Source organism: Triturus cristatus, chromosome 4_1 (assembly GCF_964204655.1).
Source record: "Triturus cristatus chromosome 4_1, aTriCri1.1, whole genome shotgun sequence".
Classification (NCBI taxonomy): Eukaryota; Metazoa; Chordata; class Amphibia; order Caudata; family Salamandridae; genus Triturus; species Triturus cristatus.
This window is the reverse complement of record NC_140585.1, coordinates 570,681,651-570,706,813: the sequence shown is the minus strand read 5'-3', so window position 1 is coordinate 570,706,813 and position 25,163 is coordinate 570,681,651. Positions and strand designations below refer to the sequence as shown.

At 41.9% G+C, this 25,163-nt stretch overlaps 1 protein-coding gene across 5 annotated transcripts in view; it reads left to right on the top strand.

Annotated features, from left to right (window-relative positions):
* PCLO (piccolo presynaptic cytomatrix protein) overlaps positions 1–25,163 on the top strand; it is a 1,384,288-nt gene that overhangs the window by 1,021,429 nt on the left and 337,696 nt on the right. For all 5 annotated transcript variants that reach the window (XM_085652900.1, XM_085652897.1, XM_085652899.1 and 2 more), the window contains 4 exons: positions 1,745–1,795; positions 2,122–2,252; positions 5,393–5,419; positions 23,627–23,720. In XM_085652900.1, coding sequence (XP_085509026.1) covers positions 1,745–1,795; positions 2,122–2,252; positions 5,393–5,419; positions 23,627–23,720 — 303 coding nt within the window. The remainder of the gene's footprint in view (positions 1–1,744; positions 1,796–2,121; positions 2,253–5,392; positions 5,420–23,626; positions 23,721–25,163) is intronic.

Sequence of the window (25,163 nt, the reverse complement as noted above, 5' to 3'; positions counted from 1 at the left end):
TAACCTTATTAAACCTTGAGACCTTTGCCAGACAAGCAGAAGGGGAACGGAGGCTCCCGAGTGGGAGTGTACCAAGTTGGTTTCTTCTGTAGAGGCTTAGGTCCAAATCCATGCAGAGCCCTAAACACTATACATAAGAACTTCAAATATGTTCTTTGCAGCACTGGGAGCCAGTGTAGCTCAGTTAAGCACAATGATGCAGAAGAGTCTCATGGTCTGGACAGAACGAATTTCGCCGCCGTATTTTGGACGCGTTGCAGTCGCTGAATCAGATACTTTGGAGACTCCAACAGTAGGGTGTTGCAATAATCTAGTCTGCTTAAAATAACGCCACGTAATGTTAAGGCTCTGGCCGAATTTGGAAGCAGCGGGAGTATCTTTCTCAGTGCTCTATTAAGACCAAAACATCAGCCTAATTTTTGTGGTATGTAGAGAAGAACTTTAACCAATAAAGCAAAACAGGAATACCCCACATAGCATTTACCATTGTGGAAAATCGAAGTTTAATGGAGGAATGGGAAAGTGCATTTATCACAAGGGCCATCATTATATTTAAACTTCTCTGACATATTTGAGGTTTCCTCAATCTTGTGAATATCCAAATTATCCACATTGTTTCAGAAAAGGCAGTAATATATGCCAATACATGTACATATGGTAACAGACTTCTGCAATGACTTCTCTTACCCCAAGGGAATTGACAATTGTTTTAAAACATTAGCTATCACTCCATTGCCTAAATCCTCACAGCTACACTTTACTCAATGAATATATGTTGACATCTGCTACTGTGCTATTGATACTTGGATGGTGGTTGGTGTTGAAAGGTGGTGGTTATCCATTTGGATACTGTTATGTGCAGCATTCATTTTAGGACATCCTCATTCCTCACTTCTCACCCCTACTTTTCATCCCTACGTCTCATCCATCATCCCTGCTTATCTTCCATCACCCCTACTTCTCAGCCCTCATCCCTGCTTCTCATCCCTGCTTCTCATCCATCATCACTACTTCTCAACCATCATTGCTACTTATCTTCCACCATCCCTACTTCTCATCTCTCATCCTTGCTTCTCATCCCTACTTCTCATCCATTATCCCTACTCCTCATCCATCATCCCTGCCTCTCATCCATTATCCCTATTTCTCTTCCAGCATCTCTACTTCACATCCCTGCTTTTCATCCCTACTTCTCATCCATCTTTCCTGCTTCTAATCCATCATTCCTACTTCTCATCCCTACTTCTCATCCATACTTCTCATCCATCACCCGTACTTCTTTTCCATCATCCCCACTCCTCATCCCTACTCCTCATCCATCATCCCTACTTCTCATCCATCATCCCTACTTGTCATTCATCATCCCTCAGTCATATCTACACACTTTCAATATTGTGAAATATCCCTTCACACTGATCAGTTGGCAACACTCAGAGTTAAGAGACGGCTGCATTTTATTGGTCTTGCCACTGAAAAAAACAGCCTTCTCATTTTACATGCTGGTTGAGGACAGAGAAGAGGAAATGCAACTAGTTTTCACTTCCATTGACTCCAAAGCTGTAAATTATTTCATTTTATTTAAGTAACTGCTTATCTGTTTACGCAGGGCTCTGTGAAAAGCTCCGAGGGTTTGGGTTCCCACCTGGGCTTAAATTAAACACTTGGTATATGAATGAAGTATATGCATGACTACGAAGGTTGTCGTAATGAGGTGTAATACTAAATGTTTATTTTTGTACCACAGCCTGCTGAAGTAACAAAGGCACCATCCCATCCAATCACCGGTGAAATCCAGGTAAATATTTTTTTATCTTTTCATTTTCATCAATATATAGGTTCTTATAAGTGTAAGGATGTTTGTAAGGTTTAAGATAAAATGCACAGGAAGCATATAATGTACTCGAGGCTTTAATGCATCTCAGGGTTCTTATGAAATTAACAAAGAACTCGGCCTTTGAGGACAGTATTTGACCATATTACACAGTTGCCCATTATGTATCTTATATATCTGTGTGACCATTTTAAAGTAAAGGGGCATGTTTCATTGCGCTATTTATGAAAATAAATTAATAATTGTAATATGCTGTAAAGGTTATTAGAGAACTTTTTAATTCTTTTCAGCTTCAAATAAACTATGACAAACATGTTGGTAACCTCATCATTCATATACTTCAAGCAAGAAACCTTATTCCCAGAGATAACAATGGTTACTCTGACCCTTTTGTGAAAGTATACCTTCTTCCAGGGAGAGGGTAAGTACACTGCTATCTTCATGTTTAAATCTTTGGTCCGTATACTCAAGCCTAATTTTAAACGTTTGACAAAAAATTAAAAAGCACATTTCTGAATTTTTTGTGTGATAATATTAAAATGTATTAACATGTTTATTCAGAATACCAGAAAGAAACCTAATGTGTGAGATAATAAAGATATAATTAATAATACTTGGGGCAGGAAATACTGGCAGTGGATGCTTATAACTCTACCTCCCGACCTAGTTCAATGTGTACAGAGTTATGGGCTAATTATCCCTTTTACTGTGAAACGGGTTGCATATTTAGGAGATTGTTCGTCTCATGCTATGTTCTCTCAACCTATACACCAGATATCCAAATGATATTATTAGTTAACACTAAAAAAATACTTTTTGAAGGCACCAGTAATTACAGTGAAAAAATCTAACTCTGCAGTAAAGTCTTTTATCTTCAATCTTGATTTACAGTCTCTGATAAAACTTTTTTAGACTAACAACGTCACAGTCGAAATATAACTAAAAAGTAATTTTCTTTGTAGATTCTTTTGTTTAGAGTTTGGATTAGATGTATTAATTTAAAAACAAATCATGTTTAACCTTCTTGTCTCATCACCCATACATTTTATTACGTTGCTTTTCTCTATTTTTAAAGCCCCTATAGTGAAGCAGGATTGTGCTTTTGCTTGAGCAAAATAATATGTGCATGTTATCAGGCACTGCAAATCTGTATCACTGGAAGCTCTGACACATTTTAAGGTGATAAGACACATTTAATATCTAATGTCTTGAAATTAATACATTCAATCCAATTCCTAAAGAGAGGAATCTGAAGAGAAAAAATTATTTTTTTGAGCTCAATATTAACCATGATGTAGAGTGTCTCAAAAATGTAATTATTGCATTTCTCCAGACAAGTATGCCATTTGTAGGAAGGAATGACAGTCGCATTTATTTTTATTTAATCCATAATTCTATTCAATAAAAACATTTTTCTTAACATTTCATTTGCCAATTAAACAGCATACTCGGCACTGTATACCAAAGAAAATCAGTGCGTATTAAACAGTTTAAAACAGGTAATACATTTAATACAGAACAATGTGGTAAACTGATTTCTTATCAGTGCTATCCTGCCACTTAATTTTGTTTTGTCTTCTACCTACTACCAAAATATCATTTGAGTTAATCTGCTACCCAACATCTACATGAGTACAACACAGAATGCATTTGACATGAACACATGGAACTAAGAAATTAAGGTTGCTCTTCAAAAGACCAGAATTTTATGTGAAGAAGATTCTGGGATGGTGTACCGAGCATTTGTATAGGACTAAGAGTCTTGCCTTTTTGGAACATTTACCTATTAATAGCTGACAAGTGTCAACTGTGGTTGAGGCTGACGACTTTCTGAATCGCTTTAGCGGCTCAAGTATAATATGATCTACTGATAATATTCTTTAATGTTAATCTTAAATTACTGTGGCAAGGTTAAGTGCTCGCGCAAACCTGGAGTATTCCCAACTTAATCTCAAATGATACAGTGCTCCAAGGGGAAAGGAGTGGCCACAAATACTCTCAACTCGATGAGGACAACCTCAATAACTTTAGATAAATGCAACTTCCTTCAGGAACTTGGAGAGTGTAGGTGTCTGTCGGAGGTGGAGAGGGAGGGTCTTCCATGCCTTGGCATTGAGGAAGGAGAAGGAACGACCTCCTGTTCTGGTCTTCTTGATGTGTGGTACCGTAGCAAGGGAGAGCTGGACTGAGTGGAGAGATCTTTGGAGTGCATAGAGCGAGAGGCGATATTTCAGGTAGGCAGGTTCGGTGTTGTGGATGGCTTTGTGGGTGTGGGTGAGGAGATTGAAGGTGATTCTCTTCTCGATGGGGTGCCAGTGTAGTGTCTGCAGGTGTTGGGTGATGTGGCAGGGGCGTGGTAGGTTAAGGACTATTCTGGGGAGGCGTTCTGGACGTTCTGGAGTTTGCGGGTGAGGTTCTTGTTGATACCTGCATAGAGTGCGTTGCCATAGTCCAGTCTGCTGCTGATGAGGGCGTGGGTGACGGTTTTCCTGTGCTCAAGGGGAATCCAGTTGAAGGTCTTTCGTAGGAGATGGAGAGTGTGGAAACAGGGGGAGAAGACGGCGTTGATTTGGCAGTCCATTTTGAGTTCAGAGTCCAGGATGATTCTGAGGTTGCGTGCATGATCAGTGGGGGAGACGGTGGGTTCCCGATGGCAGGGGGCTCCAGGTGTCGTTCCTGGCGTCGGGTTGTAGGCCCATGATGAGTACTTCGGTTTTGACCGTGTTGAGTTGGAGGCAGCTGTTCTTCATCCACCTTGCGACTGCTTCCATTACTTCTTTAAAGTTGTGTTTGGAGATGTTGGGTTTGTTGGATAGGAAGTGGATAAGTTGAGAATCGTCTGTGTAGGATACAATGTTGATTCCTTGGGATCTGACGATGGGTGCGAGCGGGGCCATGTAGACGTTGAACAGGGTGGGGCAGGTGGTCGGTGTGGGATCCTAGAGGAAGGGTGGGAGTCTGATAACAGTCCTGATGAAGTCAGATGTTTATATATTTAACTGACAAAACACATGTTGGCTACAGAAGTTACCTGAGTGACTACGAAGCATATTGAGAACATCGAATGAAATGTGAAGAAGAAAGAAAATAAAAAACGAAGAACAAAGAAACTCTTTTTGTACTAATGTATTACTGTTTTGAATAGATTGGCTGCTCAGGGGTTGCATTTATCTATTCTTTAATGTTACTTTTTAAGATCAGGGTAGCAAGATTTAATTAATAACCTACACTATTTGATTTTCTGCAATATCACCACTTTCTTGTCAGAAAAGAAAAATAGGTTTGAGTAAAAGATTTATGTTCTCATGTTTTGACAAGGAAGGGAACTACAAAATGTGTTTTTGTCACTGCATTTCGAAAGGGCAAATGTATTTCAACCTGTGCCTGACTTTTCGCCATTGTTAATGTCTGTTACTTGAATATCTAATGCTGTGAAATGTCCATTTGATATTCACACGCTGTGTCTTCCGTCTTTGTCTCCTCTTGTTTTCTCTCTGGCTGCTTCTTCTGCTTTACCATCTCTATTTAATGCGCTTCTGTCCCGTCATTGGGTCCGTGCAGCCAAGTAATGGTTGTCCAGAATGCAAGGTAGAGTTTGCCGTGTTTATATTTTACTCTTTGGACTTTTACTTCTTTGCTGTAGTTAGCATGATTACTTCCATTTCTGCTATTGTTTGATATTTATATATGTTTGTTTGTCACTGAGGCGGTATTTATAAGTTCCATGCTTGCAGTTACCTAAAATCGAAGAGAATCGATGTTTGCTCATTCTAAAATAAAGTATCATATTAAATCGTTTTTGACTTTTTAGGCACAGTTGTAGAAAACAATGAGAGCATTGTTTATGTAAAGCATGCAGTGCATACTGAGTGGGCCTTTGTTCTGGCCAGGTGCTGTTCATTTTCAAAAGTATCCTCGAGTAGGTAGGCAGAGTAAGGAGGAGAACTAACTTCCTCCTGCAGAATCAGACAGTCTTCTGTAAATCGTCTGCTATAATGATTGAGGACTGTAGATGTGACTCAGAATTGTCAGAGGAGTGGACTTAAAGTGTAAAGTAGGTTACGATCTACAAAGATGTAAAAATGCACTCTCCTCACTTATCGTGACATTAAGCACACACCTAGATTGATCTGGCCTATGTATTTCAGAAGGTGTTGGCAGCTTCACCACCTAATGCAATTATAAACATTTCAAAACTTGACAACGTAAGCGCCCACATAATCTGTCACTTCTGTGAGCAGACCATTCATTCCTGACACGTGCCTTGCGTGGTGCTCGCACAAAAATGTATAATTTATTAACCATTTATCAGATTTACGAGTTTTAACTTGTAGAATCCGCTTTAGATCATAGCGACCTTATTTGCTACTAGCTTTACTTTATTTTACAGTTAATGGATACACGCCAAACAATGCTAAATGTACTGTACACTTCTTTGCTTTCTTTAAACAGGACACGGAAGTGCAGCACTTCAGTGCCCTAAAACGTGACTGGGTATTAACCTCAAAGGATAGTTTAGATAATATTGTATGTAGTTGTTTTTGTTGAGTGTGTACCAATCAGTGCAAAAGTGCTGTTTTGCCAATGTAATCGGAATTAGGGCAGAATGTGCCCATATGAGCAGATCTGAAAAAGAGGGGGGGGGGGGGGGGGGGGGAAGGAACGCAAAAGAAAAAAAAGAAACGGAAAGAAATTAAAAAGAAGGGGAGATAGAATGGAGAAGCCAAGGAGACACAGACAAAAGAGTTATGTAGTGTACACTGAAAAAAGGGGTAAACTCTATGCGTGCATCTCTAGATAGGCAATGACAGAAAGTAAATATTTGTTTCCACTGTGATTAAATTTATGAATAGCGAGTATCAGTATTACAGTTGTTCTCCAAGCTAACCTCTATAGCATCCTAGTTTTCTTATACCATCACCCCTTTCCTCAATCTAAAAGTCTGAAAATCTAATAAAGATTCACATAGAGGGCTGTGTATTGTTCTAACTTACCTGTGTTATGTTTTTCCTTCCCTAGTTTCTGTTTTATCTGAATATTTAGCATAATTGCAGTGTTGGTCCTCTGTAAATTATGTTCGTACTATTTTTTTTTATAATTTGAGCCCCATCAGTCAAAATATTAGACCGAATTACAGTATCAGTTACTGTTAGTGTAGTCTGGGTAGTAGTTCAACACTACCTTTCTGTCTGGCTTTCATTCTGTTGATAAACGCTTTCTGTAATTACCATTGATAGTGCATAATAAGCAGATCATTTCTAGATTAGGGTATTTTAGAGCAGCAACACTTTAATTTATGTCTTTGAATGATCATTGTCAGCACGTGAGCTTTGTAAAATGTATATTTTAAAGCTTCATAATGTCTGTGTAATCTTTTCAGCCAGGCATGATTCAGCCTGACCTGAACTGTCTTTAATGCTGTGATATGTGAGGGACTTTTGGAACTTCATCTTGAATACAGTGACAATCAATGTGATGTATTCAATGGATACTTGACTTTTCCTCTGCTTAAAGTGCAGAAAATAATTTCATACCAAACACACAACGGGCATCGGATATGTTAGTTTGCAATTTAATACTTTGAATGCATTCCAGTATTGAGACATATGACAAGCTTTCAGAAACAAAATAGTGGTATAATGGTGAAAAATGCAGAAGACTGCTGGCATGTAGCATAAATAACTTAAAAAAGCTTCTGGAACAGTGATAGCAGTACAAGAGGAGAGATGCTAATTGAAAATGAAAAACCGCCATACAAGTGGTGATGTTTTAAAAAAATCTATAAGAAATTAATAGCTTTCAACAGAACGTTAAACCCAATACATCGAGAATAAAAACATGCTGGATGCCAATGTTACTAATCTGGAAAACTCGAGAAGTATTTGCAAAATAGCACTTGTTTAGTCTCAGATTTTCTGACTCTGTGCAGCAAGGTTTTAAAAACACAATTGTTAAAGTGACATTATAGTTAGGTGCTGAAATCAAATAAAAGGTAATGGTTAAAACATGTTTAAAAACTAAAAGTATCACTGACCTTCAATAGGTAAAGTTTATTGAACTAACTATAACTGTGCCCCTTCATGCAGAATTTATGTTTTCACATATTCCATCACTCATGACATGTTAAATTACATCATGACATCATTCATGTAATCTGGGAAAGGCTAATGCTTCTGTTGACAATAGAATATCCACCAGTGGATAGCTGGGCATGGCCACATGTTAAATAATTGTAATACAGTGCTATAGACAAATGATGTATAGTGAGGACATTTCTATGGTGTGGATTTTTATTTCAAGAGCCTAGCTGAAAATGTTGAGGCATTGCACATTGTTGAACAAAGTAGAATGAAGGGGTGTCCCACTTAGGGGTGGTTTGTCACACTGGAGTTGAAGGCATGACTCTAAGGTTGAATGCTAATGTACCCATCTTACGAATGTGTGTAGTGTATTATACTATACTATGGAAGGTTGTACTTAGGGCCTGACAAAAGGTGGCTTTTAAGTGGCAAGTGTGTACATGTCAACCTCTTGACTTAAATTTGCAAGTCATGTGAAATTTTCAGGAGGGTCCCATTCAAGTGAACAGAAAATGTCAGGAGGTGTAACGTATTTAATTACTTAAAGTACAATAGGATGATGTCACAATGATTGAATGATCTTATCAGTGAGATAATTAATGATATTTCCAATGTCAGCATTTCATTCATGATGTAATATGTGAGCTCATAGGTAGTCCATGGTGTGGGAGCAAGTTATAGGTAGATGTGGAAACTATTACTGATTAAATATAGTGTTTTTTGTTTTTTCAACATATGTTTTTATCTTATTTCAACGCTTAAGTATAAGTCACTTTAACCTTTGTTTTTTTCAGTGAATTTCCATACAGGTTTTAATGAATGGAAAGATCTTATTACCATACCAAATGATAATGTCACTTTTCCTTTGTTTTTATTTCGTTTTTTTATTAATCATATTCAGCCAACTCCCCTTCTGGCCAGGGCATCCAGCCAAACCCAATGTAGGTGGCCAATACCCCCACTGCACAGCCTTTGGCAGTGGACTGCACACTGGAGGTTTGGCTGCAGGACCTGCCCTCTGGCCAGGCCCTGCACCCAGGCTACAACTGGTGGCCAGCCTCCTACAGACACCCAACCCACATTGCTTTTTTTTCTGTCAGGAGTCACTGGGTTCCAAGAAAAACCACCATAAGCAATGGATCTCCACTGAGTCTCCCTGCAAAGTGCAATAGAGAAAGGAAAGAAATGTACTTATACGTTCCAGTAAAATGCACTACATATGTACAGGACCTATACATTGAATGCTATTAGTGGGTCTGCAGCATTGATTGTGCCACGCACCTCAGTATCCCTTTAAACATGTCTCAGACCTGCCATTGCAGAGCCCGTGTGTGCAGTTTTAATATGCCATGCCAAACTGGAAAGTTAATCATCCTGCAAGGCCCAAACCTTCCAAGTTAGTACATTAGTCACCCCGAAGGTTGGTTCTAGGTAGGGTGCAGTGGATTTAAAAAGTTGAACATGTACGTTTTACATGTTTTACAAAAGTTTTACATGTCCAGGTTGTGAAAAACTCTTAAATTCAATTTTCACTACTGCAAGGCCTATCTCTCCCATGGGTTAACATCTGGATTACCCTATTACATTTAATAAGTGTCATTTAACAATTGGGAAAAGATGGATACTTTCAGTTTGTTGCCTCTGGACTCACCATTTGAAATCACGAGTTATGGTAAAGTTGGATTTTAAGTTGCAAGTCTGAAAATTCCAGTTTTTGAAACTTGGCATTTTCTTACTTCAACCATTATGTGTCTTCTGCCTGTCTCTGAATACACATCTGAGGCGGGTGATAGCTGGTGCTTCTGCATTCCCTCCGGACAGCCACACACAATCGGAGCTTTGGTGTGACTTGATGGGCCCTAATGAGCCATTAACTGGCTTGATGGGAAAGGGATCTAAACACAGCTCCAATTGCACCTGAATGGGCTTTGCCTTGTCTCCACACATTAAGCCTAACAACCCTGTATCGTTACTCCAGCCAGCTTGGAGCCAGGAGAGGAGAAAGGGATTTCGTGCTCTTCAAACCATCTGTATAGAACTTTCTCTCACCTTTCAGAACCAGGACACAAAAGTATAAATACTTGACCTCAAACACCACCCCTTCAGTACACTTCTGGACCTGGAGATACTCTGCCAGGAAGGATGAGGGGGAGAAGAAAAATGAATGTGCAGAGGACCCAGAGGAGACAGGGGATCCCACAGAGAGGGAGTTCCCTACAGGATCCAGTGCAGGAAGTAGTGTCTCATTCAGAGGCCTTCCCTAAAGGAGCTGGAGGAAAGGAGAGCGAAGAGAAAGTTACAATAGGAATTGCCCAACTTAGAGATAGGAGAGATGTGGGCTGAGGCTGAGAGACCCTTTGCCAGGGAAAAACTTGCCATGGAAGCAACTAAGGCTGAGAGGGCATTGGCAGAGAAAAACGTCTTGCTGACTCATGAACTGAGTCTGAGAGAGGTGGGCTTGAAATCCAAACAGCTAGTAGACCCTGGCAGGAATGGTGGCAGCAACAATTCTAGGTCCAGTGCTGAAGGAAGGGTCTACACAGGCAGGTGGTGTGAGTCATATGAGGTCACTCTAAGGTGCACAGGATACCTGCGGAGGATGGGGGAGCTGTCCTATTGAGGCGTAAACCTGGTGAACAGAGCCCCCCAAGACAGACACTGGTAATTCCATTTGGGGGGGGCGGGCTCCATGCTCTGTCACAGGGACAGAGGGGCTGGGGATGTGCACAACAGATGCGGAATGTGTTTCCCTTTTGGGGAAGGAAGAATTGGCCAAGCATATTCATCCCAAAAGATGTCCTCCTATTGCAAAAGCTTTAGAAGCCATGACTTCTCTCACTGAATGGGGACCAAAAACAGAGGTATTGATTCCGTCATCAAACCCAGCTGGCAATACTGGTGGGAGACACTGCCTTACACTGTTTCTTTAATGCAATGAATAGTTGGTTTTATACCCACAGGTCTAACTTCCTCCTTAAAGTTTTAGGCCCTGATACAGCGAACCACACACAACATTCGGTGTTCCAGTAAAGCAGTATAATGAACCATTCTAACATTTGTTTTGTTAGCATGAGCCACTGTGATGATGACCCCCTCAGGAGTAACAATTCTGGAAGAGATATCTAAAGCTCTTATGTCTGGTACTCACTTACATGAAACTAAGCACAAAAGCATTGCCAACTTACCTGTTAGCTCCTTTGTAGACAAAAACCTATTAAATTGCCAGAAATCCAAGAGAAGTAGCACCACATTGACATCCAAAAGATGTGAATACTTACTCTGGGGGTCTAGACAGCCTGGCCTCTCACAGGAGATGACAAACCAAGGGATGTTTCCCTCTCCCCCCGGAATCTTGTAGAGCAGCCATGATTGCCAACCAGGCTGTGTTGATTGTACAATAGGATAACCCATTTTGAGACTGTTTTGAAAGTAAATTCAATATATGCACTGCATCCATCCCCATGGGATTCAAGTTCAAGCCCAGACACCAACAGGACCACCTGTGGCAAGCAGAGCCATACTGTTTAATGGGATAGCCTGTCTATGCCCTTCGAATAAGTCCTGAAGCCTGTTACAATAGGCCTGGGATACACCAGTGTCTCCTGTAATTCGCTTTGCCATCAGTTGGAGCATCACACTCATCACCAACTGATGCAAGTTGCATCTTACATCCGTCACAATGTTCGGACTCCGGGGAAGTCGGATTGGAGAATCACTAGAAAGTTCCAGAGGAACTGGAAACCACACTTGAGATCTTGATACCAGGTTCACCAGGATTAGAGTTGCAGACTGTCTCCTGATTTGTGCCATCAACCTGGCTCTCATAGAGAAATGTGGAAAAGCATATCTCCTGTGCTGACCTCAGTCTTGCATAAAAACATACATCACCAATACTAGAGAGCCAGTAAATGATCATAATGCGATGCAAAGAGGTCTACCTGACAGGGACCTCACTTGTTCTTGATCATCTGGAGAATGATCGGTCCAGTTTCCATGCGCTGTAATCCTTCAATTGTTTTGAATTAAAGTTTACTATATGGTTGAGCTTGCCCGGTAAGTATTCTGCTGTTACAGAAATCCTGTGATTGAGGTGGAAATTCCCCAAATCTTTGGCGAGGTGCGCCAAAATCTTCTATCTCATTTCACTGAGATCATTGATATGCTGAACCATGGATATATTGTCCATCTTTAGAAGGATGGAGCAAGACACCCCGTATCTTGCGAACAAACACACTGCAAAGGAACCAGCAATCAGCTCCAACCAATTGATGTGCAAACTTACGCTGACCAAGGGCCCACGGTGGTGAGGTCGTGGCCCATTATCCAGACAGGGTCATGTCCAATTTGATCTCCATGCCTCAGGCGGAGCCAAACATGAAAAAACAGCAAAACACACAAGATGATGGATGGAATGTTGCACATTGGCAAAACATTCACCCCCAGTCACAGATCTGGGTTTAATCCATCGTTATTTTGCTCACCACGCCACCCCAGTTCAGACATGGCCATATGCAAATCAGTCTTGACCCTGTGCCTCATGGGAACAGTCCAGCCTGAACTGCCAAGCCATGTCTTCCCTGGACCGGAATCAAGCATCCTTGGACCGGTTTCGGGGTTTCACCCCTCTTCAGCCAGGATAGCTTGACTCCAGTAGCGTAGTGAGCACGGGACCCATGTCTGGGCATACCCTTCCCACATAGGGCGAAGAGCAAAATACACAAGATGATGGACGGAATGTTGCACATTTGCAAAACATTCACCCCCAGTCACAGATCTGGGTTTAATCCATCGTTATTTTGCTCACCACGCCACCCCAGTTCAGACATGGCCATATGAAAATCAGTCTTGACCCTGTGCCTCATGGGAACAGTCCAGCCCGAACTGCCAAGCCATGTCTTCCCTGGACCGGAATCAAGCATCCTAGGACCGGTTTCGGGGTTTCACCCCTCTTCAGCCAGGATAGCTTGACTCCCGTAGCGTAGTGACCACGGGACCCACGTCTGGGCATACCCCTCCCACATAGGGCGAACAGCAAATATGAGCCTGCTATTCCACACCACCATGTGGCCGATCCACCATTGAAGCTCTGCCCTGGCTCTGTCTGCTAACTGGACACTTGCCATGTAAGAGCAAATGAGATGCTTTCAGATTTTAAAGGGCCTGATAATGTAAAAGACTGGGAACAATCGCCTGAATAAAAGATGCTAGGAGCCCTTCTATCCTGGCCAGATATTTGAGTGAGACATATTCTTTTCTCAGACTACGGCGCAGTTCCTTCCTGAAGAGAGTGACTTTCTTGTGAGGAAGTTTAAGTGTCTGCTGTGGAGAATCGATGAGGAACCCCTAAAAGCGTATTGATTATGAGGGAGTAAATTGAGATTTCTGCTCTTTGATGATGAAGCCGAGTCCTGTAAAAGTGTGCGGCCCCATCAGCAAGTATTCCTGAAGATGGTAGAGTTCCTGGTGTAATAGGAGAATGTCATCCAGGTAAAATATCAAACTGATTCTCTTGGAGAGTGGCAGCTCTTCGACCGGCTTCAGCACCTTGGTGAACTACCAAGGAGCTGATTAGAGGCCAAACAAAAGTGCCACAAATTCGTACACGTGGCCTGACCACCTGAATTGTAGGAACCTGCCGTGAGGTAGGTAGATTTGAATAGTGAAATATACGTCCTTGAGGTCAATTTTCACCTTCCAATCACCCAGAAGTAAAATGTGCCACAAGAGATGGAGGCCTTCTATCTTAAAATGGTGGTTAACCACCCTAACATTGATTTTTTTCAAATGTATCACTGGATGTAGGCCATTGTCTTTCTTTTCAACCAAGTAAATGTTGCTGAGGAACCCATGAAGATGTAAAGTTCAGTGAACAATAGATCCTTTGTCTAAGAGGGAATTGACCTTCTGAGAAATGATGAGACTGCTCTCCTCCAAGAAGATGACTGGTATTGGTCTGTATCTTTGTACTAGAGCCTGAGACCATCTGTAAAACCCATGCATCTGTGGTAATTTCCCTTCATTATCAAGAAATAGTCTCAGGCACTCTCACAATTCTGATTGGGAAGAATGGGTACTCTTTACCTGGGGCTTCAAGAGGGGCATTGGCAGCTCTGCGTAAGGTTCCTCTCCTTGCACGTCCATGACTCCTCCTCTGGTCAGGAGGAAGCTTCCAAATCACTTCTGGTCTTGTAGTTGGTATATTCGGTTTCTGTGGCAGTTCTGAGAGTCTGAGGAATAATGTCAGCCAGAAGAGTGCCCACTGCCTCTATCAGCACCACCCAAAAACTTGTTTACCAAAATCCCTCTTCATTGATTGTTAGATGTTGTCCAACGAGGAAAAGGTGGTATCAAATTTACCATGTGCCTTCACAAAAGGCACTTGAAAGACACTGTTGTCTATCACTGCACCAACCTGCGAAGGGGCCAATTACCCCAACTTGAGGTTGATTTTAATCAGCAGGGAATGTCACCTCTCAGTGGAGAGGGTGCAGTTAGTGTTGCCTAAGAAACATATGACCCATTGGGCCCACCCTGAGGGAATTTAAGGAGAAATTATATTGCCAGTGTATTTCGCCTCCTCTGCCATGTTCAATATTTTGTTCATGACCCTAGGACATCCAACCACTTGTCCTGGCAATTTTTCCAGGAGTGGTCCATATCTTTCAAAGAATCAATAATAAACATCACAATGAAAGTGGACATCAAATACTGGTGTCAGGGCAACGTTGTCATTTGGAGACAGCCTTGAACATTCTGTTCTTAAGTGGCCCCTCACATCCATGTCCATCAGTTTTTGGCTATGGTTGGCTACATATTGAGCCCCTCTGTCTGCTAGAACCAAGTCCACCGATCAAGGATTGTAGATGTTTTCTGGGTCTAGCATGCATTCCTTTTCCGCTACGCCCGCTCCTGTCTTAGGGGGAGAAAAATTCAGCCTGGGACATTTTTAGGGCCTCCTTCCAGCCTACCAGGTCTGCTGGGCCCTGGTTCATCAGAATCACGATAATCAGAGTCCCTAAACTGTTCCTCGTCATCCACTACATCTGAAGGAGTACGACTGTTGTCATCGATGGGGTAATGCTAGCATGCAGCTGGCCTGGTGCCTCAAGAACACCAACCTGAGCTGCTCAAAGGCATCTGAGGGAGTTTATGCAAACCCTTTAGGTGCAGCCTTAGTAGGCTTTTCGTGGACCTCTTTAGGATCTACTGGCTGCCATGTACCTAAGTCTTCCCACAAAGGAAGGTTCATGCTGAGCTGTGCAGCTAACCTCATCAGTTGTCTGCTCAGGGGTTCCAAAGCTTTGGACATGGCCCGCTGTAGTAATATATCAAACGCATCAACAAGTTTCTCATCCAAAGGAAGCGGAATAGGGTCCTCTGTTGCCCCATAAGAAAATCTACCCTCTAAATTCCTGCCATGTATTCTGGAACAATAATATTTTCTACTTGCACTGTTAATGCAATGCAATGACTAAAAGTTGTGGGGGAAGGGGCTCAATTAAACCTTATATAATGAGCTCTGTGAAAGAGGTTGCTAACTCTCTAGGCCTTAGAGGCTGGCAGGAGCCAACTGAGGAGTATATGAGGCCTTTAACACTGACTACAGATGCAGCTCGTGGGTGCGTGATCCAGGAAAAAATCACCCCAGGGAGCCTTCACTGCCTAAGTGGAGAAAAAATATCCCAATTGAAGACTGCCACCGCAGGAAAGGGACATGTGCTCCGTCCTCTCAAAATCCAACTGGATATAGACAAGCGAGATGGGAGCTCGAGCGCCTCTGTGATGATAGTGGCTCTAGCAGTGCCAACAGGGAACCACACTCTGTGGCCGGCCAGAGGGAAGGAGGCGAGAGAGCCTGCATGCGCACTGCTTATCGGGCAATAAGCACGTCCAAGACCCAAATTTGGGGTAAAAGGCCGCTTTAATTGGACAGGTAGGCAATTCCACACATGTCTTAATATACAGAATCATATTTCAAAACATATCCCCCACCGCCCCTAAACAATATACCCCAAAACAACTATTACCCAACCTAGTTTGGCCTAATCCTCCTACCCAAACCCCTTTCTACATATCCTGCCTACCTCTTGCCTCCAACCTCGCTCCCTTGCTTCCTCCTGTCCGAAGCTATTCCTAATGCCGCCAACCCTTCCTGCCTGTCTCCAACTCTGCCACCAGGAAAAAAAACCTAACTCAGGAGTTTTTCCCGTCCCCACCCCCTGCAAAAAACTCCACTATATGCCTGGATGTTTGTTATCAGCTCAAGTAAAAACATAGCACCACTGTCGCCAAACAGGTGAATAAACTTTATTAATTTCTTAACCATTGTTAAACTGTAAGCACAACTGAACATTGTCACCAAACAGGTTATAACATAGACACAATTATATAGCGAAGGAAACTACCACCATAATCTAATATAAAAGAGGGGGGGGGGAGAGGTAGTGCAGAAGTTTAATTAAATGAAAAAAATTGTGTTTGAATAATATATATGTTGGCAATTGAAAACGAAAAATGTAATGCTGTCGCTTAAACAGCAATATTTAGCACCATGTTTGTACTTCAAGGATTTTAGAAATCATCTCCTTTATGTTTAGAATATAAATTTAATTACCAATAAAGGACAAATGAACCCCATCATGTCTAAAAAATTGGTAATCTTCTTTTGAAATTTCATTGTGAACTAGCCAATACATTCTGTTATTAGAACAAAAATGCTGCAGCTCTCTATTCACTTTCCTTCTCGCTCTTTCCAATGCTATACATTTCTATGCCCCCCTCCAAATTCTGTGTGGCATCAGTGCTGTCAGGACAAGCTGAGTTTTGGCCCAGGTCCTTGAAAAAAGTTCCAAATCTGTTTTCATCTCTATTAGTAGCCCAAGCCCCAATAACTGAACTAGATTGTTCTCGCTCAGATGGATCAAAACAATTTTGGGTTTGTTCTTAAAAGACAGTTCGCTCATAAGGGGCAGAAATTGGTCCCACTTCATGCCACTTTTTCCCCACCAAGACACAGACACATCTTCGGAACTAAAACCTAAATTCTTCCCAAAATGTCTTTTTTCCACCTGTTTTGCTGCCCATTTGATGAATGAGTGTTCAATTATCCAAACTTGCCGCTGAGACATTGATAAATTTGCCATCAGACCTGCAAAGAAAAAACAATTAATATCTTTCCTTCTAAACTTCGTATTCCAAATGTCTAATATAACGCAGACAACAATCTGAAGACCAGCATCCTAATTTCTTGACATCACTAATGGAAAATCCCCATCTGGCAGCTTCTGCGGCCGCCCCAATATGAAAAGAATGTGTACCAAAATTTGCAGGATTCTTCCCAAGTTTCTTTAAAGATTTCCGCAAGACTGCTAGGAACTGGGTGGCTTTTAGCTGAGATCCGTCCAAATGACAAAAAACAAAAGTCAAAGATGCACCTCCTATTGCTAGAAAATCTAACCATGCTTGTTTGGGGCATAAGGGATCGCCAATGTTTTGTAGAATTATTCTTGAACCTTTCCCTGTTTGGTCTGTTTTTGAGCGTTCAAGAAAAATCTCTATATCTGAATGAACCAGAGATACATTTTGTGTTTTGAGATCCTCGTTCATGGCAGTGCCCAGCAATTCAGTTATCCTAAAAGCACCAAAAAAGAGCCAAATCATGCATAACTTGAACAATTGGTATTCGAAAGCAGAAAAACAAATGTCATATAAACTGATTGTTATATTATACAATAATTTTAAAGATATAGTCTCTTTTCTATAGCCCTCTTTTTTTTGTTTTTGCCCAACCCTGCAGGATCCTCCTGCCCATTTCCCCCCGCCGATGGCTCGTATCCCCAAAATAACTTGCCATAGAAAGATATTCCAGCTAGCTTCCCAGCTATTGTTGTAGAAGAGATGTTCCTTTCTATATTAAGCATAATGAACTTAACTATGTCTTCTCTACGCTGACGCAACCCTCTGTTATCATGAACTCTATATGATGCACCTGAATCTAAAAACTCCAGCCAAGCTCTTCTGTATGCCAGTTTGGCACTCTGCGCTAATGAGTTTTCGATGAGTTGATGAGCACTCATTTTGCCAAATCCCATATCCCGCTGGGTACCTGAGTCTTCCGTAGATCCGCTCTGGGCGCCAAACCACGGAATCTCTCCCACTGAAAATGAGATAGGGCATCTGCGATGTTATTCTCAACCCCTGTAATATGTTTAACTTTGAATATTATGTTCAACTTTAAACAGTCTAGCATGAATATTTACAGTAACTTTAACAGCTGTCTGTCCTTGGGTTTCTGACCGTTCACTAGATCTACTTCAGTCTTGTTATCTATGTTAAAAAGCACTGTTCTATTTGCCAGTTTGTTCCGCAAACAGCTAAGGCCACTGTCAGTGGAAAAAATTCCAGGAAAGTATGCTTTTCTTCTCAGCAACCCACCTGGCAGGCCATCTTTCTGCGCACCACTTCCCTTCCCAGAATATTCCAAAACCATTGGCACCAGAAGCATCAGAGCACAGTTGCATTTGCCAGACAAAATCCTCATCTAGTGACCAAAGTGTGACACTGTTAAACTCTTTTAGAAACCATAACCATACTTTAAAATCTGCCCGCATGTTAGCAGTTATTCTGATTCTATGGTGTGGTAGCTTAATACCAGACATGGAAAAACCCAGACTCCTGCAAAAGGTTCTGCCTGCCCTTATGACCTTGCAGGCGAAATTGATGTGATCTAACAAACCTTGGACTTCCCGCAATGTCAGTTTGTCTGCTTCAATTGCATATTCCAATAATCTAGTTATGTCCAATATTTTCTTCTCAGGGAGTCTGGCTTGCATACTCTTAGTGTCTATTTCAATGCCCAGATAAGTTAGACAACAGCTGGGGCCCTCTGTTTTGTCCTCTCCAAAGGAACACCCATGTCCTGAGCAAATTCTTTAAAATCCTTCAGAGTCTTTTCACAATTCTCTGAACCGGCCCGTCCCATGAATAAAAAATCGTCCAGATAATGTGTAACCCCATTGTATCCTGTGCGAAAAGAGAACCACCACTGTAGAAATTAGCTGAAAAATTCAAACAGCCTGCATGATATCGCACAGCCCATAGGGAGGGTTTTATCCACAAAACCTTTCCTTCAAAAAAGGCAAGTAACAAAAAATCAGAGGGGTGTACCGGCAGAAGCCTGAAGGCTGACTTGATGTCACATTTAGCCAATTCCGAGTTCTCCCCAGTGTTCCTAATCATTGTCAACGCTGAATCTACAGAAGCAAATTGGACCATAGAATCTTCCCTTGCGATAAAGTCGTTAACAGAAAGACCTTGATGCCATGATAGATGTTGAATCATCCTGTATTCCCCTTCTGTTTTCTTAGGAACTACACCTACGGGGGAGACCATGAGATTGTCTAATGGCCAAAAATCAAAGGGGCATGCCATCCTCCCCGCTTTCACCTCTGTCATCAGTTTTCTCCTAACTATGTGTGGAAATTCGTTTGCCGATTTTAAGTTTTGTGCAAACCTACGACACCTGGGCCCTTGGTAACCCAATTTAAATCCTTCTCTCAAACCCCATTCTAATACTGTTGCTTCTTGTGTGTTTGGATAGAATTTTAACCATTTACATAATTTGTCCACCTGGACTGGAGTAAAAGCCCTTGTGTCCAGGCTGGAAAGCAAGACCTCTTCCTCTGTTTGGAAAACCGCCCCCCCCCCAATTTGATTGCTCTCCGAAACATTGCATAACTGCATGTTTTCCCCCACACTTTGAGCACCTGTGCTTGTATTTACAAGGGTTACTTGCACAGTATCCTTTATTGAAATTCAAATTCCAGAATGCGCCGGATACAATTGTTTGCAATCTGTTCCAAGGACCTACCCCCCCCCCCCCCCAGGGTGGGCCTGCTCTGAAAGGGCCGATAAGGAACCGCTAAGCCGCAAGCCGTGTGCATGGATGGTGGAGGCCTTTGAGGGTACATCCACTGAACCCAGAGTTCATTGTCCACCTCCCCCCATGGTTTTTCGGGTATTAAAACTAATCTGGCTCTAAACTCCTCGTCATAGTGTAACCAGGCGTAACCCCCGAATTCTGTAGCGGCCTTCCGAATCGTGCTTTCCAGTTTATAGCTTTTTTGTATTTAGGAACCCTGTGAATCCAACGACGTGGTGAATTTCGCTGGAAAATCCCCCTCCACGCTGCCTCTTATGTTGCAGGACGCTAGACACCTGACCGAACGTTCATTAGCACCCCTTCTTGTGCCTGGCGGTATTTCGCCCATGTTGCATTGCAAAACGCTTTAATTTGCAACCGCCATATCTCTGTTTTCTTTCAGGTTTAATAGCCTGTGCTCATTATTTATCTCCTGTGGTATCCACACCCATTGTCCATCCTGTTCATGTTCCCTGGAATGTTCAGCCTGACTTGGAAATTTTTTGTCATGAATGTCCAATAATAAGTCACTGTTCTTACCTACCTCTGAAGTCATGGTAAAAATTACACTTCATGCATGCTTTTGTGAGGAGATACACATATATCTTCACATGCACTTGTTGTTTTCTTTGCCAGTAACCTAGAGTTGCCTTTTTCACTTGAAATGATAGGAGACAAGCCTGTCAGATGACATTATATCTGACAATTCAATATTTTTAGGCTGCTTTTTACCACCTATACAAAAATATTTCTTCACAACCAAAACCTGTGGCTCTTGCAAAACAGAACTTCTTATTTGCTGCATTTGCCCACTAGGTGGGTTATTTCGATCAATTTTGTGAGCTAATAATTCTTTCTCCGGAGGAGCACCTCTTCTCTTGCTTGCTTTGATATTTCTGGCAGAAAAGGGGGCCGTGCGTGCGCGCTGCCTGCCCCTCCCACTTTTTCCCGTGCCAGAAAATGTGGAAGCAGGCAGAGACGGAGGGAAATGCCACTTGGAAGCCGGTGAGGTGCCCGTCAGCGAGTGAGTCTTGCTGACAGAAGGCGCTGAGGAGTCTTCGCTCGACAAGCAGGCAGTAACAGCTGCCGATACCCCGCGTGCCGGCGGCCTCCGTCGCTGCTCCATTCCCACCCACGCCTCAGACAACACCCCCGGTACAATGAGGTTCTCCCACCCGACATCACATAAGGTGTGCAGCGCTTCACGCACGGAAGCTGACTCTTCCATATCTAGATGAAAAACCACGCTTTATATTAAACAATATAAACTGTCCTGACAGAGAGTCAAATTTTAGATTCCCTGCCTTGCCTCACGCAGAGGTCAGTGTGCCACAGATGATTCTAGACCTTGAAGCTTGCGCTAAAAGCGCCAACCAATGAGAATTGCCGACCTGTCCCTGGGCCATACTAAGTGCCCGAAGCTGCCCGGGGGTGGACAATCTGCGACTCCCAGGAGCCCTCATTTGCATAATCAACCAGTGCGGTGGGTTGAGAGAGGAGAAACACTGACACTGCAGCCCCTAACGGTAGCCGAGAGCGAGCCCTGAGCCCCACTAATTGTGAGCGCCCGCAGTAAAGGGGCTCTAAGTCTACGGGATCACTTCTGACACAATATCTAACTATCTAACTTACTATTTTGCAGTAAAAATAAAACTTCAGTACACAAGATATTATACAAGCAATAACACAGCCTTATAATAGCATTCAAAAGGCAGAGCACTTATCTGGCTCCAGCAAAGAAAGCGAAAGTGTTGTTCCTTGGGGAGGTTATTAAAAGATGACCAATGTGATTCGTGGACCAGAAAGTTTATACATGGACTCATGGAATTTGTAATCTTTTCTTTTTTTTGAGTTACGTTGAAAGAAAAGCATAAAGCATAATCCAAGCTTTCGGTCCTGACTGAATTCCCTTTAGAAACAGGACTTCTGCCTAGTGAGTTACTGGAATAATTCCTAGACAGATAGTGCAACATTTGTGAGCAGCCACTCATAAATTATTTGTAGGGATGTCCTGGAATTGATCCCTGACTCCTCCATTTGGGTGTGTTTGTGCATGGACGTGTGCTGTGTGGTGTGCCTATGGATGATGTTATGTAAAAGCAGTGCCATGCTGCAGGAAGGGTATAAGCTAGCTACTGTAGGGGTTTAGGACGATATATAGTTATTCATGATATAAAGAACGACTTCTGGGTAATGTACCATACGACTACGTTGGGGAGCTATTTCATACTTGTTTCCTGGCCCTACTCAGGCCACAAAGGTTCACAACGTTACCCCTTGAAAATGCATGATTGGCAAGGAAGGAAGGATTTCTAGTAAGGAGGGTCTACAATTGTTTCTTGCTTCCTAGACACAGAGCCAGATCTGAAACCAGGGTCTTTCACTTGTCTGCTTTTACCTCCGGGCAGGCTGTTGACATCTGGAAGAATGGCAGTCATTTTTTAGTGTATCCTTCCCTACCACGTTCCACGGATGACCAGATATTGATGGGGGCATGCTTTGGCAGACATTGACCATCAGGATAGGTGGGGTATATTTATATATTGTCCTATGGTCTTGAGAAGGACATCGAAAGAGAATGGTAATGCCATTCAATCAAGGCATAAAAACGGACTGCAGGAGGACACCTTGTCAATTCAATTTCCCACTGTTGCCAAATGTATGGACGTGTTCCGGTCTCATGCATTTGGCAAGAGAATGCTGCAATGGGAGTGCATTTCCATCTAGTCCCTGTGTTCATCTGTCTACCTGTATATGTCTGGTTTAGCTACTTTTTCACTCTCTTGTGTCTTGTCACTGTTTCTTTACTTCATGTCTTTCTTCCCTTGCTGTATGTAATGTTTATGAAATAGTCAGAACTTTCACTTTACCACATTTAAATTTCCAGAAGTATCCACTTGTCTGTACCAACATATTGAATCTAGATTAATATTTTTTTTCCTATTTCTCTATCTATTTGGATCCCCCTAATGATGCTTTGTATGGAGGTTTTACTGCTTGATTTCTTTTACAAATACTAGGTAGATAAATAAACTACTCAGTACTTTGCAAAAATACTGAATGCTTAAAAACCTAAAAATGTCTTCTTTAACCAATGCATGCGGTAAGAGATAGCTGTTGTTAGCTCACAGACCTGTTGGCTCTGGTAACTATTAAACTTCACAAATATATGTTTCGCCATTCATGATGATGTGATGCCAACAAGTGTGCTTCACAGCATGTTTCATCACATGCACCTTTCTTCTACATTTTCAGAGTAGGAAAACTCAATTGCATGTGTTAAATTATTATGAGCTTGTAGTACATTTGTTCACAGAAAAGGGAGCTGGGGTGAGACCTGGATTGTACTGCTGTTGCAAATTTTGCGTTTGGAGTGGAGGGGCAAGAGATGGACAAAACATGAGTTGGTGGGTGTCTTTGGCTATGAACAATAACAGTGTTCAACAATACGGTGTGGACCTTTCGAAATCTGGTTAGCAGCATAGGTTCTCAGCTAGGCTAATAATAAAAAACTCTCAAGGAGACTGAAAGCAGATTCCAATAAGTGAAAATAGGACCATAACAAGACCATAATGGCTCTACATATCTTTTATTGTCCTTTTTACTGGTGCAAATTTTTGTTGCCATGTGGAATAAATTGCAACCATTTGCAGAATGCTCTCAATCTTTGCCGCTGCATAAATAGAAAACATGTCAAACTATGGACATCACAGTTAATATCAGGAGAATCTATCTTACATCTATAGTTTATCCTTTAACTGATTTTGAATGTTTTCTTTATTTTATTGAATGCAGTGCTGAATACAAGCGAAGGACTAAACATGTGCAGAAGAGCTTGAATCCTGAGTGGAATCAAACAGTGATTTATAAAAATATATCAATGGAGCAGGTCAGTATCTTAAAACAAAGTCCCCATAATAAAATCCATTACTATATAAATGTATGTATGTCACGTTGGCAATAGGCACATTAGTTGTCCCCCATTTGGCATCTGCTTGCATGACACAGTGAGTTTAGCTGACACAGAAGAGACAAGCATCGCATTTTCACAGGGAGAAGAACAGCTAGTGCCTAGCAGGGGGGATGTTTAAAGAGAACAAAGTGGAATATCTAGTGGGAGGAAAGGGTTCTAGAGAAGAAAGAGGAGTGTCTAGCACACTCCCTGAGGAAGAGGAAGGAGATGAGCAATCAAAGGAGTAAGTGGATGTTGTACCCCAATATTAGTAGCAAGGGGAGAGACAAGTAAAGGGATCACATTAGCTTCTCTAAAGAAGCACATTTAAAGGAAGTCAGAATGGTTGGGTGTCCATATGGTTCTCTCCCATGAAAAAAGCAACAGGGACAAGGCAAGAGGAGTGGCTCAAAAGGATAATCAGGAACCACCTGAATCAATAACACTGTTCGTACAATGCCCTATATTGTAATGTGAAGTAATGGATTTGGTCTAACTCAACTCTTTTGGAAGCCTTTACTGATCAATTTAGATGGGATAACTCCTACCATGGTGCAGCAGTGTGAGGCACCTGCTGCCAGTCTGCAACTCTGATGCCAGAGGGTCCTCTCTTCCTCCTTTAACATTTTAATTCATGCCTATATTACCCTCATTCTCCTTTAATATTTTAATGCACGTCTTTTCTGCCAGAGAGAAGACCGGAAAATACAAATTGACCAAAAATTGTAACCTGAATCAGGCAATGAAACCAGAGATTGAAGGAATGTTTGAACAAGTCTCAGACAATGGGGTTAGCTTAGGTTGTATTCCAGTCCATTGTTTCTTTGACATCCCACAGCAACAGTCCAGCCCGAACTAAAAATAGAATTCCCCTTCAGACAGGGATACAAGCAACCACAGACATATGTCAGCCTACTTGGGCATTTTCAATGAAGTGCAGGTTGATCACTGTGGCACAAACATCTAAGTGTTTCAAGGAAAGCTTAAATTAATCTCACCATTAGTAATTACTTGGGCTACATACTAGTCCATAATTGTCTTCCCTATTTGCCACAATAGGCAGAGACTAGCCATTTGCAACTCAGTCCTGCCCCTTCTCGAATGGGAGCAGTCCTTCACCAAGGCACACTGACTGCAAAACTGTGAGGTTACTTAGCTTACACTGTAGTCTATAGTTGCTCTACATTGTGAAGTACACACAAATTGGTTACAGCAGTATTGCAAGGTATATGAATGAGCCAAGGTTTAAAGTCATATTTATAATGTGAGATAATGGTAATTTCCAAGTTTGACTTGATATTTCTGGTACTGGGGAATACGTGGTTTTTTTATATGGCCCCATAGTAAGGGGTATGAATTCTACTGCAAAGAAAAGTATCA